Below are 17,976 nucleotides of genomic sequence, written 5' to 3' on the forward strand. Positions count from 1 at the left end.
AAGAAAGATCCAACAATATGTTGCCTGCAAGAGACTCACCTCATAGAAAAAGATACCCATAGATTAAAGGTGAAAGGATGGGGAAAAACATACCATGCACATGGACTCAGCAAAAAAGCTGGAGTATCCATCCTCATTTCCGATAATGTGGACTTCAAGCCAAAGTTAGTCAGAAGGGATAAAGAAGGTCATTTCATACTGCTTAAGGGAAGCATAAATCAGCAAGATATAACAATCATAAACATCTATGCCCCAAACAGTGGCTCATCTATGTATGTCAAACAAATCCTTCTCAATTTCAGAAACCAAATAGACCACAACACAATAATACTAGGTGATTTTAACACGCCGCTCTCACCACTGGACAGATCTTCCAGACAAAAATTGAACAAAGAAACCATAGATCTCAACAACACAATCAATAATTTAGACTTAACGGACATTTATAGAATATACCATCCAACCAAGAGCGAATACACTTTCTTCTCAGCAGCACATGGATCCTTCTCTAAAATAGACCATATATTATGCCACAAAGCTAATGTTAGCAAATACAAGAAGATAGAGACACTAGCATGTATTCTATCAGATCATAATGGATTGAAGTTAGAAATAAATGAAAGAGTAAAACACAGAAACTATTCCAACATCTGGAGATTAAACAATATGCTATTATATGATGAATGGATAACAGAAGATATTAGGAAGGAAATTTAAAAATTCTTAGAGGTAAATGAGAACAAAGAAACATCATATCAAAATCTCTGGGACACTATGAAAGCAGTACTTAGAGGGAAATTTATTTCATGGAGCGCATTTAATAAAAGAAGTAAAACTCAACAAATAAACAACCTAACACTACAGCTCAAAGCCTTAGAAAAAGAAGAACAGAACAGCACCAAAAGTAGTAGAAGACAGGAAATAGTTAAACTCAGAGCTGAAATCAATGAAATTGAAACAAAAGAAACAATACAAAAAATTGACAAAATAAATAGTTGGTTCTTCGAAAAAATAAACAAAATTGATAAACCTTTAGCCACACTAACAAAGAGAAGACGAGAGAAAACCCAAATCACTAAAATTCGGAATGAACAAGGAAATATCACAACAGACAGGATGGAAATACAAAACATAATTAGAAGCTATTTTGAAAATCTATACTCCAACAAAATAGAAAATTTCGAAAACATCAACAGGTTTCTAGAGACATATGAATTGCCTAAACTGAATGAGGAGGACATAAACAATTTAAATAGACCAATTTCAAGTACTGAAATAGAAGAAGTCATCAAAAGCCTACCAACAAAGAAAAGTCCGGGACCAGATGGGTTCTCAGCCGAGTTCTACAAAACCTTTAAGGAAGAGCTCATCCCAATACTTCTCAAAGTATTCCATAAAATAGAAGAGGAGGGAACCCTCCCAAACTCATTCTATGAAGCCAATATCACACTGATACCTAAACCAGACAGAGACTCATCAAGGAAAGAAAATTTCAGACCAATATCCTTAACGAACATCGACGCAAAAATTCTCAACAAAATTTTAGCAAATCGCATACAAAAACATATTAAAAAGATAGTGCACCATGATCAAGTGGGTTTCATCCCAGGGATGCAAGGTTGGTTCAACATCAGGAAATCAATAAACGTAATTCACCATATTAATAGACTTAAAGTCAAGAATCACATGATTATTTCAATAGATGCAGAAAAAGCATTTGATAAAATACAGCACCCCTTCATGCTCAAAACACTAGAAAAAATAGGGATAGTGGGAACATTCCTTAACATTGTAAAGGCCATTTATGCTAAGCCTACGGCTAATATCATTCTAAATGGTGAAAAACTGAAAGCATTCCCCCTAAAAACGGGAACAAGGCAGGGATGCCCTCTTTCACCACTTCTATTCAACATCGTTCTTGAGACTCTGGCCAGAGCAATTAGACAAACCAAAGAAATTAAAGGGATACGAATTGGAAAAGAAGAACTCAAACTATCCCTGTTCGCTGATGACATGATTATATATTTAGAGGAACCTGGAAATTCCACCAGAAAACTCTTAGAACTCATAAGTGATTTCAGTAAAGTAGCAGGTTACAAGATCAATGCCCATAAATCCAACGCATTTTTATACATAAGTGATGAATCTTCAGAAAGAGAAATTAGGAAAACTACCCCATTCAAAATAGCCTCGAAAAAAATAAAATACTTGGGAATCAATCTCACAAAAGAGGTGAAAGACCTCTACAATGAGAACTATACAACACTAAAGAAAGAAATTAAAGAACACCTTAGAAGATGGAAAGATCTTTCATGTTCTTGGATAGGAAGAATTAATATTGTCAAAATGGCCATACTACCTAAAGTGCTATACAAATTCAATGCAATTCCAATTAAAATCCCAATTGTATACCTTACAGAAATAGAGCAAGCAATTATGAAATTCATCTGGAAGAATAAGAAACCCAGAATAGCTAAAGCAATCCTTAGCAGGAAGAGTGAAACAGGGGGTATTGCAATACCAGATCTTCAACTCTACTACAAAGCAATAGTAACAAAAACGGCATGGTATTGGTACCAAAATAGAAAGGTAGATCAATGGTACAGAATAGAGGACACGGACACAAACCCAAATAAATACAATTTTCTCATACTAGACAAAGGGGCCAAAAATATGCAATGGAGAAAAGATAGCCTCTTCAACAAATGGTGCTGGGAGAATTGGAAATCCATATGCAACAGAATCAAACTAAACCCATATCTCTCACCATGCACGAAACTAAACTCAAAATGGATTAAGGACCTCGGAATCAGACCAGAGACCCTGCAGATTATAGAAGAAAAAGTAGGTCCAAATCTTCACCTTGTTGGTCTAGGACCAGACTTCCTTAACAGGACTCCCATAGCACAAGAAATAAAAGCTAGAATCAACCACTGGGATAGATTCAAACTAAAAAGCTTTCTCTCAGCAAAGGAAACTATCAGCAATGCGAAGAAAGAGCCTACAGAGTGGGAGAATATCTTTGCCAATCATACTTCAGATAGAGCACTAATCTCCAGAATCTATAAAGAACTCAAAAAACTCTACTCCAAGAATTCAAATAGTCCAGTCAACAAATGGGCTAAGGAAATGAATAGACACTTCACAGAAGAAGATCTACAAGCAATCAACAAACATATGGAAAAATGTTCAACATCTCTAGTAATAAGAGAAATGCAAATCAAAACCACCCTAAGATTCCATCTCACCCCAATTAGAATGGCGATTATCAAGCCATTCGAGCAACAACAGGTGTTGGCGAGGATGTGGGGAGAAAGGTACACTCATACACTGCTGGTGGGGCTGCAAATTAGTGCAGCCACTCTGGAAAGCAGTGTGGAGATTCCTTAGAAAACTTGGAATGGAACCACCATTTGACCCAGCTATCCCACTCCTTGGCCTATACCCAAAGGACTTAAAATCTGCATACTACAGAGATACAGCCACATCAATGTTCATAGCTGCTCAATTCACAATAGCCAGACTGTGGAACCAACCTAGATGCCCTTCAATTGATGAGTGGATAAAGAAACTGTGGTGTATATATATACAATGGAATATTACTCAGCCAGAAAGAATGATAAAATTATGACATTTGCAGGCAAATGGATGAAATTGGAGAATATCATGCTAAGTGAGATAGGCCGATCTCAAAAAGCCAAAGGACGAATGATATCGCTGATAAGTGGAGGATGACACATAATGGGGGGGAGGGAAGGGTTAGAGTTAGGGTTAGGGAGGGGGGCAAGTATGGAGGAAGGAACTACTGTATAGAGGGTAAAGAGGGGTGGGAGGGGTGGGAGGGGTGGGAGGGGTGGGGGGAAGGGAAAAAATAACAGAATGAATCAAACAACATTGCTCTATGTAAATTTATGATTACAAATGGTATGCCTTTACGCCATGTACAAACAGAGAAACAACATGTATCCCATTTGTTTACAATAAAAAAAAAAAAAAATTCCAAGAAATCTACAAAAAAAAAAAACCCTTCTAGACCTATTAAGTGAGGTCAGCAAGTTTATAGATATGAGATCAATGTACAAAAAACAACTGAATGTCTATATACTAACTTTTATTGAAAAGGATATACAAATGGCAAAAAAGCACATGAAAAGAATTTTAATATCATGAACCATTAAAAAGTACACATTTGCATCACAGTGAGCTAAATTTTAATATAAAAAATATAATACCAAATTCTGGCAAGAATGCAGAGAACCTGAATCACTCATACATTTCTGGTAGAAGTGTAAAATAGGACAGCCACTCTGGGAAAGAGTTTGGCAGGTTCTTATAAAACTAAACACACACCAACCAGGAATTGCACTCTTGGACATTTATCCCAGAGAAATAAAAACTGATGTTCACACAAACCTTTACATGAATGTTCACAGCTCTATTCATAATAGCTTTGATCTAGAAACTACCCAAGTGTCCTTCAAGGAGTGAATGGTGAAACAAATGTGGTATATCCACACCAGGGAACACTTCTCAGCAATAAAAGAGAATGCAGTATTGATACATGTAACAACTTAAATGGAGCTTAAGGGAATTAATGCTGAGTTTAAAAAAAGCAAATCTCAAACACATCACATACCCTATGATTCCATTTATATGCCATTCTTGAAGTGACAGAATTATAGAGATGGAAAACAGGTTAGTGATTGCTACAAGTCAGGGAATGGGGATGGAAGGAAGGTGGCTATGGCTATCAAAGCATGGCACAAGGGACCTCCATAGTGAAACCGTGCTGTATCCTGACTGGGGTGGCGTTCACCCTAATCTACCCTTGTAATAGAAGTACATAGAATTAAATGCCTCTCCATACACAGAGACATGAAAAGCTGGTGAGTCCTGAGTAAGACTGGTGGATTATACCAAAGTTCATTCACTTCCTGGTTGTGATATTATCTACAGTTATAAAAAGGTTGCCTCTGGGAGAAGGTGGGGGCAATGTATAGGATATATCTATATTATTTCACAACTGCATATGAAGTTACAATAATCTCCAAATAAAATACTTTAAAAATAATAATATTTAAAAACTATGGCTTTTATTTCACAAAGTCCAAGGTTTGCTATAATAAAGGGACTTGTGAGCTCTAAGAGGTCAAGTTCAGATTCTCAGAGCACTGCACTTTTCCTAAGGAATAAGCAAAGTTGGATAAAGACTGACTTAGGCTTGGTTTCCAGCTACATGGAGAACTTAAAGTATTTCCTGTACTTAAGGGCAAGGCTTAGAGAAAGAAGCAAAAATAGAAAGGAGTAAGAAATAACGAGTCTCAGAGAGGGGTTGAAATCCTCAGGAAGCTTCTTTTCATGTGCTTAAATAATTCAGAAAGTGACTCTTGACTGAAAGTCCCATGGACATGTCAGCAGAATGTAGTTAAGTTCTTCTTCTAGTCTGGTCCCCTAGAAATGGCATCCTGCACAAGCCCTTCATCAGCACTGGTGGGCACATCAAGGCAGGCATAGTGGGGAGTTGGGGAGGGTGAGGCAGAGAGCACCAGACACTGACCCTCCTACCCACTGGCACCGAAGCAGCATGAAGGAGCCTGGAAAATTCCCCCAAGGCCCCGTGTGAGGGCTGAGGTAGTCATGTAATAATGAAGAGGGTGCACATCCAACAGGGATCCCCAAGGGGCAGCCAGCCTGAGAGACACAGGCTCACTGCAGTAGGCTCTCACTGGGTCAGCCCAGCTGCTTGGGTTCAACCACCACACACAGTGGTTCCTGGGCAGGTGGGCAAGTACATGTCTGCCAGCACAGGCAATCCACAGAGGCCTCTACCCAGGGACAGTCAGAAAAGGACCACTAGGAAGCCAGGGGGGCAGAGAGCCTTTCAGAAGCCCAAAGAAGCCCTCCCAATACCCACCAATACCCAAGCAGAATGCCAGAAGAAAGGGCAGGAAAGAATTGCGGTTTGAATCTTCGAATTATCTGAATGAAAACAACAGGCAGGGGGCAAGCTGACCCCAATAAAAGAAAATTAAGGAAATCATGTTTGTGCACATCTCAGTCATTTTGCCAAAACTTTAAATCTGCTACATGAATGACAAAGATAAAGGTGAACACTGAGGTCTTTGGCCCTTAGACATTCGAACCCCAACTTTGGGGGAGAAAGAGTAAATCCACTGGTCATCACTTGAAATCAGGGTGCCCTCCCGAAATCATTGAGGAAGCAACTCTTGACTGAAAGTCACATTGCTTGAGGCTGTCCCCACAAATGTTTGAATGAATGTTTTGGAAATGCACATGAGTGGAATTAATTAAGTGGTAAGAGCACAGTAATTACCCATGTTGGCACCTTTCTTTGGCAACCAGGCTGCTCATTTCAGCTAATGATTTCCTAATTAGTAATATTTATCTTGGCTCTCGTCTCCCAGCCTCCTCCTCTCAGCAGCAGTCTGTGTCGCACTCAGTTGCTCACCTGCTTGGACACCTTGGCCCAGGTTTTCTTCAGCCTGTAGATGGCACTTCTGTTTAAGGCCGAGGTGATCTCCAGCACACCATTGTAGTTATGCAGGCATCGGCAAATGTCCGCCACCGCCACCCACTTTTCGATTGCGCTGGCACGAGAGCTGACATCGGCGTAATTCATTATCTGGGAGGCCACCAGGTTACTCATCTGAGACAAGCAAAAAGCCGAGAAAGGCGGTCTAAGAGCAGAGAAGTGCAGGTAGGCAAGGTACCTGAACTCCTGCAGCCATATCAGGAAAGGAGGGTGTCCTGTAGTGTGGACATCACGTTCCATCTTTGGTTACCCACTTTCTAAGGGAATGATGTCTGTGATAAGATTAACATTAAAGTACCGAGCACCTGGTCACCCTTAGAGCGTGGAGAAGGATTCTTTGGAATCTAGTTAGTTGCGGGGAAACGTGATTTTTCTTAATCAGGAATTTTGATGAAGGATAGAATAATCTAACTCCCAAGGAAAGGCAGTGTTTATCGACCATGGATGTCACTCCTTGGAAACACACTCCTCGGCCCCCAACAGTGGGATGCCTCAGTTATCACAGGGAAAGAAAACACACTCGCCCCCAATCAGACCAAATTCTGAACTGCTCAACTCTCCAGATACACTTGGCTGCAGAGGAAGAGAGAACATTTTCTCCTTCTTATAATATTTTACTGGCATTTAAAAGGACCTATGGCCTCAGGGCTAAGTATTGTCATTCTGCTAATTAAAGCCAGCTTAAGAAGCTCAACTGTTGCAATATGGAGAGAAAAGGGGCAAATTAGGAATATTAACAAAGGGAACACGGGGTGTGTAATCTTGCATTGATATGCTAAATCTGATGGGGACTCCATTCTTGCATGATTCCTAAGATCTGTAAGCTCTACTGATGCCCCAGAGTCATCAAGGTGACATTCACTGAAGCACCTACTATGGTGCTACTCATTGAGGACCTGTTCATCCTCAGAGTGGTGAGAGGGGTGGTCTGGAATCCAGTCTGCAGGGGGAACAGGTGATTTTATTAATCAATAATTTTGGTGAAGAATTATTGCCAATAATCATTGAGGAACTGGATGGAAGTTGTCTTAGGTGATGGGAACAGTAAGAAAAAGGTGTCCCTAACTGACTCAGATGTTAAAGGTTTGGTCCCTAGGGTGGTGCTATTGGAAGATACTGTGGACCTCCAGAAGGAAGGACCTTGTGTGAGGTCCTTAGGTTGCTGGGAGCCTACCTTTGCAGGAGACTGTAATAACAAAACCCTTCCTCTTCCACTCATTTGCATCCTGGCCATGACAACAGCAACTTGCTCTGCCACTCTCCCTACCACTGCTATCTGACACACCCACCAGAGGTCCAAAGCAATGGGACTGCCTAGCCTTGGATTAGAGGTTCCAAAACTGTGGGCCAAAGTAAACCTTTTCTCTTTATGAGTTAATTATCTTGGGTATTTCATTATACAAATATCTAACACCCAACCTTAAGGCACTCTGAGCTAATTAGGTGGGCTGGGGAGGGGAGGGAGAAGAGTGAACAAGTAAATGCCGTTAAGAGAAATGCAAAGCTATGCCTGGGCATGGTGGGGATTGAGAACATGGAGACAGAATGGGGTGTTTGGTCTAGTCCAGGGGAGGCTTCTGGAAAGAGGTCATGCCTGCATTGCATTTTGAGAGATGAGAAGAACCGTCCTCTGCTTCCCATCAAAATAGAATTGTAAAGAAACAGGAGGAAGGCAAGAGTAAAGCGACAGAGGTGGAAGGATCTGATTGCCCTCTGAGGAACTCAGGGGTCTCAAGAGACAGGATGAGAGATGGGCGGGGCTCTTGACACCAGGTTGAGATGAGACATCTCCTGAAGGTGAGGGGAAGCCACTGACAGATTTTGCCAGAGTGACATAATTAGATTGACCTTTCAGAGGAGTCATTCCTGGGAGATGGCATATGGAATACATCAGGACCCAGTGAGACAGAGGGGAAGAGAGCAGTTAGAAGCTCCAGGAGCAAAAGGACGAAGTCAAATTCAGGTTGTGGCAATCTGGGAGGAGGGATGAGGAAAGGTCTGAGATGCAGGTAGATTTAGCTTTCAGGAATATGTTGGGGGAGATGGTAAGGGGAAGGTAAATGAAGGAAAAGGAGTCAGAGATGACCTCTGGCATGGGGGAGTAATATATAATGAGGCCATCACCCAAGACTGAGAAGAAGCTGCAGAGGCAGGTTTGGCAGGGGTGGGTGCAGATGGTGAGTTCTATCTGCACCAAGGTGTGGTCATCCAGGTGGAGAAGATATGTGGGTCTGGAGCCTGCAATTGCACCTCTGATATGAGAGTCAAGTATATTCCAAATGTATGCACAACACAGGTAATGAAGCTTTATTTTCCATAGCCAGAACCTGCTTCTCAAAGTGGCCCAGATAGGTAGGTCATGCACCCTGCCCTTCAGCAGCAGAGGCAGTGAAGCCCATTACACAACAGAATCCACTAAGCATCGGTGTGCTCTGAGTACATCCTGTGCAGGACACTGTCTTGGGAGTCTATGCTGTTTTTGTATTTTAATTTTGGATGACTTATTAATGTACCTGTGGGGTTCCTTTGTTTTTTGAAACACCGTCATTATTCCTTCTACTGTAGTTTAGTGCAATTGGAAAGGGAGCCTTCCCTTTGTTTGATCAGAACTGAAGACACTTGCACATCTGTTACTTATTCTCCCACAGGACTAAGACTATTAGAACAGAACCAACTACAAGTCAGTAGGCAAAAAAGCAACTCCCAGTCTTACTGCTAGAGAAAGGCAGAGCTGGGAGTGGCAGCTGTCACCACTGTGCAGAGCCCAGTAGCAATGTGATCGTGTTCTAAGACAGCCCTTCCAATGCTGGAATGCGATTTGGACTGAATACTCCAGAATGACAAGGAGAAGTCACACAATTCAATCTTACTGTCACCAACACCGCCAGGGGCCCGTGACACATGCGCTGCTGGTTTTGTCAGTTAGTGTATGACCCAGAAGCCACAATGATTATGATAAAAATAATAACAGCAACACAAACACTACTGAGCACTTACCAGAGCTGAGTACCCTCAAAACTGAACCTGTTACATCAGGAAATTACTAGCAATCATCACATCACTATGAACTGTTAGAGGCTATTTAAGTTTTTCTTTAAAGTTCCATCACTTCTGCTTTTAGAGTTTGTTTTCAAAGAAGGAGTCTGAAAACCCCAATACTCATCTCCCTGTAACACGCCCAAGGTTTTACTTTCATGGTTACTCACATCATTAAAGTGTTGGCTGTTTTTCATAATGTAAGGTGTTCTTTCATTTTTATCCAGCTTCATCCATCCCTGCCCAAGAAACTCTCTGAAAAGTTAAAAAAAAAAAAAAAAAAAAAACACAAAACCAATTAAGTTTTTAAGAGACAGTGGCTATGACCCTGCATGATCATCATGAACATGAGATACACTACATTGACAATGCCTGGAACGTTCCTTGACGTCCACCTGCTGCTCGTGACCATCTCTAATGAATTGTAGCTAGACTCTAGCATTTCACTTCTCAATGCCAAAAAGAAACAGATTTTTTTAGTCTCTAGTTTTCTCTTGCAAATGTTTGGAACTTTGTCCCTGCAAAGGCTTTTCTGAAGTTGGAAAACTACCACCAACATGAGAAAAATAAAGAAGTACTAACTCAGAAACCAAGACTGTTTTCCCTGGATTAGCTTCTCAAAATGTTAAGCCTTAGCAGAGGACCAAAAAAAATCTATCACTGCCAAAAATGTTAATCAAGAACAGAACGTTTTTCTTTCCCTTTGCTCTAACGTTCTCTAAAGAACACAGGTTCCAAGGGCGGGGACTTCATTTTGTTCTCCCCAGAGCTCAGTCCAGCACACGTGCAAAGAGCCAAATAAATGCTCCCTGTTGCCACTCTTGCAGCACAGTCACCTGACCGAGGCAGCTAAGTAGCATGAAAGCTCAGTCTGGTTGGGAGGTCTGTCTTCAGAACAGTGTCCCTGCTCGTTCACTGCATTCATGGGCAGGAACAATCATACAGGAATTATTTTGCATGGGCAGTAAAAAATAAACTCTGGCACATTCTCAATACAGAAATGTTGACTGAATCCTTGTGCAAGCTTCTTTGGCCCTTGCTGTTGTTGATGCTGCTCCTGTTCTGTAGTGTTGGATAGAGAGGTGTGCCAGGTCTGTGGATGGAAATAATTGGCAGACATTCACACAGAGAAGACAGGGAGGAGAGGTGGGAGTCTCTGGAAGAGACATGCCAAGGGCCACCATCAGAGTTTTGGCTTTGATTATTCTCTTCCTCCACAGAAGTCATGTCCCCAGTTCCCTGCCTCAATACACTGAGTGCAGTGAGAAAGTGATGGGGCAGCAGAGGACACCGTGGTTCCTAAATCAGGTCTTCAGCTTGTCATCAGATTCATTTGAACAGCTGATGAGCTGCATTCCTGTTTTAATTTTTTTTCTCATGTTCATGAACGGGTCTGTGCGTACTGGAGCAGGGATGAGGAAAAAGGTAAAATGCAATAAGGAAAAGTCTTCAGGGACATCCATTGGTCCTTCCCTTCATGCCTCTAGTCCATCTACCCTGTCCACACCCAACCCTCCACCATCAAGAGTCCTTTCTTCCACATTTGACATGGATTGCAGTCCTGTCTCCTGCCCAGCCCTTCCACTGCCTCCACCATAGTCACTAGTTCATGAAGGACAAGTGCCAACATCTCCATTTGTCTAAACAAAGGCCTTGTGTTGGGGGCGACTCAGTATGACAGCTGGAAGGGGCTTCAAGAGCCTCCCTGTTCTACACAAGAGGAATCTGAAGGGCTATGTGTGGGTCCATGGCCATAAAGCTCACAACACTTGTTGATTTGTGCAAAGAACTGTAGCCGAATTTACAGTATTTACTAAATCACTGTTTCTCAAAGTAGGGTCTTGGACTCCTCAGAATCACTCATTGAAGAGACAGTTTCCTGGGCCTCAAAACAAACAAATAAACAAACAAACAAAAACCAAAAAAACACTTAGTAGAATAGAATCAGAATTTCTGAGGGACATAGCTAAGAATATACATTTTTAACAAGCTCAAATGATTCCAGGCCCAAAGTCTGAAAACTGCTCTTATAATTATGCAGGGGCTTCTGTAATTCAAGGCTAGAACACAGCAATTCACATTCTATGGTAACCCCAGCACATATAGAAACACAAGAGTAACCCTCTGGAGATTCAAGTGAGGCCAAGCAATCTGAAGTTTAAGATTCACACCACTGCATACACATACACACACACACACACACACACACACACACATATCAGCCTTAGGACAATGTCAGCTTGCAGGCCAGACACTGCAGTTGAGCCTTGCTGGTGCGAGAGGTGCCACTCACTCGTAAGGAATACTTCTGAAAATGACGTGGTCTAGGAGAGTGATCTGCTCAGCCAGCTCCATGGCTGACAAGGTCTCAAAGCACTCGGCCTTCGAACAGTCAGTCTGTAAAAGATGAAGGAGGAATGTGAAACATAGCAGGAGCAAGGTGCTCACCACCTCACTGCAGGTCTGTGAGGCAGATGCCTCATCTGTGGGAGTATGAAGCCCAGCACTAGATTCTAGCTGGGAAAGAAAGAGCGAAGCCAACCTTAATATCACTGACCAATTGCCAGACCCTGTGCAGAATGTGGTGCACCTCCCAGAGCTTCACAGTCAGACACATGTCAACCATGGTGATCAGCTACAAGTGCACTGCTTACCTTTGAGAGGTAGTGTGCGAGTCTCTGTGTTCAATAAAACTGTGGCTGAACTTACCATTTGCATTATGTCTTCTAATTTTAGGTGAATGTCATCTTGATCATCTTGTGAAAGGGCCCTAAAAAAATCAAAATATCCTTCATGAAAAAAGAAGAAAATAGACATGCAAGGTATGAAACTACAAAATGGAAGAGGTCAGTTTTCTCTGGGTGGGAAGTTGGGTTTGATCTGTGAGGCTGTGCAGTACAACAGGCTGCTGAGCTGGAGAGAAGTGATGGCAGAAACAGGAAGACACTTGTGAAACGCACAAGAGAAGCATCAGGAGAGCCGATTCAGAACAAGAGCTGACTTGTCCCAAACTACCCATCAAAGTGAACCTGGAGGTAAGTTGGGTGGGCTAGTCCCCAGATGATCTAGGACGAAATTCGGGCATGCCCTAATGGCATCAGTGAGCTACAGACCTGAACGCCCCATCCACACTCCTGCTGTCCCTCCCTGCTGGTGCTGAGCAGGAAATGCAGTGCCAGCCCTCCCTGCTCGGACAACACAGGGGAGTTCCTGTGTGGCAATACTCGGGACAACGTGGGGTAGGAGTAGGCAGATGACTCTTCCCTCTTGCTTTCCAGGTGTGTGTCCCCCACACAGTGTTATTCTGCTATCCACACATATCTTTTTTTTTTTTTTTTTTTTAATAAATGAATAAGTTAAATACCTAAGATACCAGTTTCAAAATGGGTGGATATTTTATGTCCAACAGAAGTTCAGCATCCAGGAGAATCATATCCAGGGGACATCCAATTCTATAACTTGTCATCTGGGCCAAGCATTTTAAGTTTTTCAAAATGAAGGTATAAGCACAAATTAAATGTATTAAAACATTTAAACAGTCCCAAACCATGTAGCCTGTCTACTGGAACATGCTAGGTATTTTGGGAGGGGAGAGGAAAGTTTAAAAACCAGATCTGGAGGTCAGAAGTCTAAAGCAGGTCAAACAAGCTGCATTCCCTCTGGGGGCCCTGGAGAAGAACCCAAGTCCTTGCTTTTTCCAGCTTTCAGAGGCTGCCTACATTCCTTGGCTTGTGGCCCCTTTGGAAGATGCCAGTTTTAAAAGAAGTAATTATATGATGTTTTGCTTGTTCATAGTTGATGGAAACAAAAACCACAATCCTCAAAAATACCAAGTCAACAGAGATGGTTTACTGCATGCCCGCTATGTGTCAGACACATGCCAAGTGTTTGATGTCCTGCACCATAATCAATTCCTTCTAACCAGGCAGTAGCTTCGTTTTACAGATGAGGAAACAAAAGCCAAAGAAATTTACTGGCCCAGGGTTCCCGTCCAGTTGCAATCTCCTCTTACTCAATGCTTCTCTTACTCGGGCTCATAGAAGGCCCCTCTCCAAGCAGCCAGCAAAGAGCGTAGTCAATAAATGCCAATTCCTGTCCCTCTACCTTCCTTCCCTCTTTCAAAAGCCCTCACAAAGAATCCTTCTGGATTACACAAGTGTCAACAAGGAATGATATCATTTGTAAGCAGAAAAAAAAATCACTGTAAAGGGCAGATTATGAGGAAAAAGTGAGTTAAACATGACTCTTTCTCCAAAGATGATTCAATTACATTTGAAGGTTACAACAAGGAGACAAATGTTACTCTTTCCCAAGATGTACATCATTCTTTCTACTGTATTAGTCGGGGTTCTCTAGAGGAACTGAATGAATAGAAGTATGATTATAAAAAGGGGACTTATTAGATTGGCTTTTAGGACCAGAAGCTGGATAGTCCACAATGGCCATCTGCAAGCTAGATAGTTAGAACTAGTAGCTGCGCAGTCCAAGAGGCGGAAGACCCAGAACAAGAAGGATCAACAGTCCTACTCTAGTACAAGACCAAGGCTTCTAGAAACTACCTGGAGAATCACTGACAGAATTGAATTTGGAAGAGTGAAGAAATGAGAGTTTGATATCTTCAGGCAATCAAAGGAGCAATCAAGACCAGTTCAAGAGGAGTTGAGCTTGCATCTGCATCTTCTTCCTTGTTCTTCCAACTTTTATTCTATCCAAGCCACAATCCTGTTGGGTGGTGCTGCCCAGGCTTAGGGAGGGTCTCCAGTTCAGCTCACCATCCCACATGCCAATCATTCCTAGACACGCCCTCAGTGTCACACCCAGAAGCCTCGTGATCATCGGCATCTCTTTTTTTTTTTTTTTTTTTTTTTTGTTGTTGTCACATTAGTAATTTGTAATTCTGAATCATTTCAGGAGGGCTATGACTGTATAAAGGACTTATCACAGTTTCTGGCACTACATAGCATGTTTAATAAACATAAGCTATTATTAGCACCCACACTGTGAAAGAGAAAACTGAGGACAGTAAATGAAAATATCACAAAAATATCCCATGTGGTTAGCTTTCCTCTGATGTACAGCAAGATTTCAAGATGCCTCCCCCATCAAGGTGTATTTAAGAAATTAAAAATCCTTTGAATACAGAACAAACAACACAAAATTGGAGATATAATTACTATTTATTTTGCTATGAGGCTTTTCTTTTTTTTTCTAATGCTTAATTTTTCTTTTTTTTTAAATGATTTATTATTTTTTTTAATTTTTTACAGACTGCATTTTGAGTCATTGTACACAAATGGGGTATGTCAACCCAGTTATCTCTTTTCTGTCTTGCTCTTAAATATGAAAAGAAACACCAAAGCAGACCAAAGTTTTCTGTTTACAGTAAAGGGAAAAAATAAATTCCTTGCCCATGCCAAGATGGAGTTGTAACCACCAATTAGAGACCAAGTGGGTGTAGCACTCCTCCCGACCTGTTAATGCCTCTCAAGCATGGTTCTTTTCTTTCTTTCTTTCTTTTTTTTTTTTTTTTTTTTTTTTTTTTGTAGCTGTAGCCTTTCAACTTGCCAAACATTTGGTCATATGAAATAAATCCTGGTAGATGTTTTCAGAGTTTTCAGTGCTCTCTGAATACAGTGACAGCTGAGTATAATATGGGGTACCAAAGAGAATGGATCAATTTCTGAACAAAATACTTTGGGGTTCATGTCACTGGTTCCTCATGTATTAGGTCTGGGTGACCTGAGAGATTTACTGCCCTATGACACTTCTGAGACTTCATTTTCCTGAAAGTCACCAGTTTCAAGGAAAGTTCAATAGTTGAATTTAGGGGCCACCCGAAGCCTTCTCATTTGGATGGCCCCTCACAGCACCTCTGTGTTATTTCAAGTTAGGTAAGACAACTATTGATCTAGGTACCATGACCTGAATTTGAAAAGCATCTCCTTACAAATGGATTGAATGGCAGGGTTTGATGATTGAAAGTATAAGCTTTAGTTAACAGGGAATACTCTACTGTGGAACAGTTCATTCAGTGAAGATGGTAGAAACGTAAGGCTAATATTAGTATTATCACTTCTCAGTTCTGTTTCACAGTTAAAATGACTGTGAGTCTAATAACAATCACTAACATTTGTTTGTTATTCAGTGTGCTAAGTCTTTTTTTTTGGGGGGGGGGGGTTTAACTGGGGATTGAACCCAGGGCCTTGTGCTTGTGAGGCAAGTACCCTACCAATTGAGCTATATCCCCAGCCCTAGTGTGCTACGTCTTTTGCATGGGTTATATTCTTTCTTAGTTCTACAAGCACAATTGCAAGATGAGCACCATTAATATTTTTCCAGGTGAGGAAACTGAAGCTTAGAGAAAAATTTCGTGCCAAGATAATACAGGACCAAAGTAGTGGACCTAGAATTTGAAGCAAAAGCTTCTGATCTCAACAGCTCATCCTCTTATCTGTTTATAAAGCATTTCAGCAAGAACCTGATACTTGTACTTTGTTGACCAGCAAAACTTGTTTTGTACATCTGTGCATTCTCCATTTACCTTCTTGTTGTTGTTTTCATTTATCTCCTTTAAAAGATATCTTGGTGTTAGATATTATTCTTATGTAATCAAAGCATGATTTATCTATTCTTGCTTTGTTTTTTTTTTTTTTAATTGTAAACAAATGGGATACATGTTGTTTCTCTGTTTGTACATGGCGTAAAGGCATACCATTTGTGTAATCATAAATTTACATAGAGCAATGTTGTTTGATTCATTCTGTTATTTTTTCCCTTCCCCCCACCCCTCCCACCCCTCTTTACCCTCTATACAGTAGTTCCTTCCTCCATACTTGCCCCCCTACCTAACCCTAACTCTAACCCTTCCCTCCCCCCCCATTATGTGTCATCCTCCACTTATCAGCGATATCATTCGTCCTTTGGCTTTTTGAGATCGGCCTATCTCACTTAGCATGATATACTCCAATTTCATCCATTTGCCTGCAAATGTCATAATTTTATCATTCTTTCTGGCTGAGTAATATTCCATTGTATATATATACCACAGTTTCTTTATCCACTCATCAATTGAAGGGCATCTAGGTTGGTTCCACAGTCTGGCTATTGTGAATTGAGCAGCTATGAACATTGATGTGGCTGTATCTCTGTAGTATGCAGATTTTAAGTCCTTTGGGTATAGGCCAAGGAGTGGGATAGCTGGGTCAAATGGTGGTTCCATTCCAAGTTTTCTAAGGAATCTCCACACTGCTTTCCAGAGTGGCTGCACTAATTTGCAGCCCCACCAGCAGTGTATGAGTGTACCTTTCTCCCCACATCCTCGCCAACACCTGTTGTTGCTCGTATTCTTGATAATCGCCATTCTAATTGGGGTGAGATGGAATCTTAGGGTGGTTTTGATTTGCATTTCTCTTATTACTAGAGATGTTGAACATTTTTCCATATGTTTGTTGATTGCTTGTAGATCTTCTTCTGTGAAGTGTCTATTCATTTCCTTAGCCCATTTGTCGACTGGACTATTTGAATTCTTGGAGTAGAGTTTTTTGAGTTCTTTATAGATTCTGGAGATTAGTGCTCTATCTGAAGTATGATTGGCAAAGATATTCTCCCACTCTGTAGGCTCTTTCTTCGCATTGCTGATAGTTTCCTTTGCTGAGAGAAAGCTTTTTAGTTTGAATCTATCCCAGTGGTTGATTCTAGCTTTTATTTCTTGTGCTATGGGAGTCCTGTTAAGGAAGTCTGGTCCTAGACCAACAAGGTGAAGATTTGGACCTACTTTTTCTTCTATAATCTGCAGGGTCTCTGGTCTGATTCCGAGGTCCTTAATCCATTTTGAGTTTAGTTTCGTGCATGGTGAGAGATATGGGTTTAGTTTGATTCTGTTGCATATGGATTTCCAATTCTCCCAGCACCATTTGTTGAAGAGGCTATCTTTTCTCCATTGCATATTTTTGGCCCCTTTGTCTAGTATGAGAAAATTGTATTTATTTGGGTTTGTGTCCATGTCCTCTATTCTGTGCCATTGATCTACCTTTCTATTTTGGTACCAATACCATGCCGCTTTTGTTACTATTGCTTTGTAGTAGAGTTGAAGATCTGGTATTGCAATACCCCCTGTTTCACTCTTCCTGCTAAGGATTGCTTTAGCTATTCTGGGTTTCTTATTCTTCCAGATGAATTTCATAATTGCTTGCTCTATTTCTGTAAGGTACACAATTGGGATTTTAATTGGAATTGCATTGAATTTGTATAGCACTTTAGGTAGTATGGCCATTTTGACAATATTAATTCTTCCTATCCAAGAACATGGAAGATCTTTCCATCTTCTAAGGTGTTCTTTAATTTCTTTCTTTAGTGTTGTATAGTTCTCATTGTAGAGGTCTTTCACC

At 41.1% G+C, this 17,976-nt stretch overlaps 1 protein-coding gene across 2 annotated transcripts in view; it reads right to left on the reverse strand.

The window, feature by feature from the left end:
- The window catches only part of RASGRF2 (Ras protein specific guanine nucleotide releasing factor 2), a 268,468-nt gene that overhangs the window by 20,152 nt on the left and 230,340 nt on the right, over nucleotides 1-17,976 (reverse strand). For both annotated transcript variants that reach the window (XM_079145547.1, XM_079145546.1), the window contains exons 20-23: nucleotides 12,299-12,359; nucleotides 11,883-11,986; nucleotides 9,760-9,844; nucleotides 6,470-6,667 (exon numbers count right to left, since the gene is read on the reverse strand). In XM_079145547.1, coding sequence (XP_079001673.1) covers nucleotides 6,470-6,667; nucleotides 9,760-9,844; nucleotides 11,883-11,986; nucleotides 12,299-12,359 — 448 coding nt within the window. The remainder of the gene's footprint in view (nucleotides 1-6,469; nucleotides 6,668-9,759; nucleotides 9,845-11,882; nucleotides 11,987-12,298; nucleotides 12,360-17,976) is intronic.

This window comes from Sciurus vulgaris, assembly GCF_902686455.1.
Source record: "Sciurus vulgaris genome assembly, chromosome: 6".
Lineage (NCBI taxonomy): Eukaryota > Metazoa > Chordata > Mammalia > Rodentia > Sciuridae > Sciurus > Sciurus vulgaris.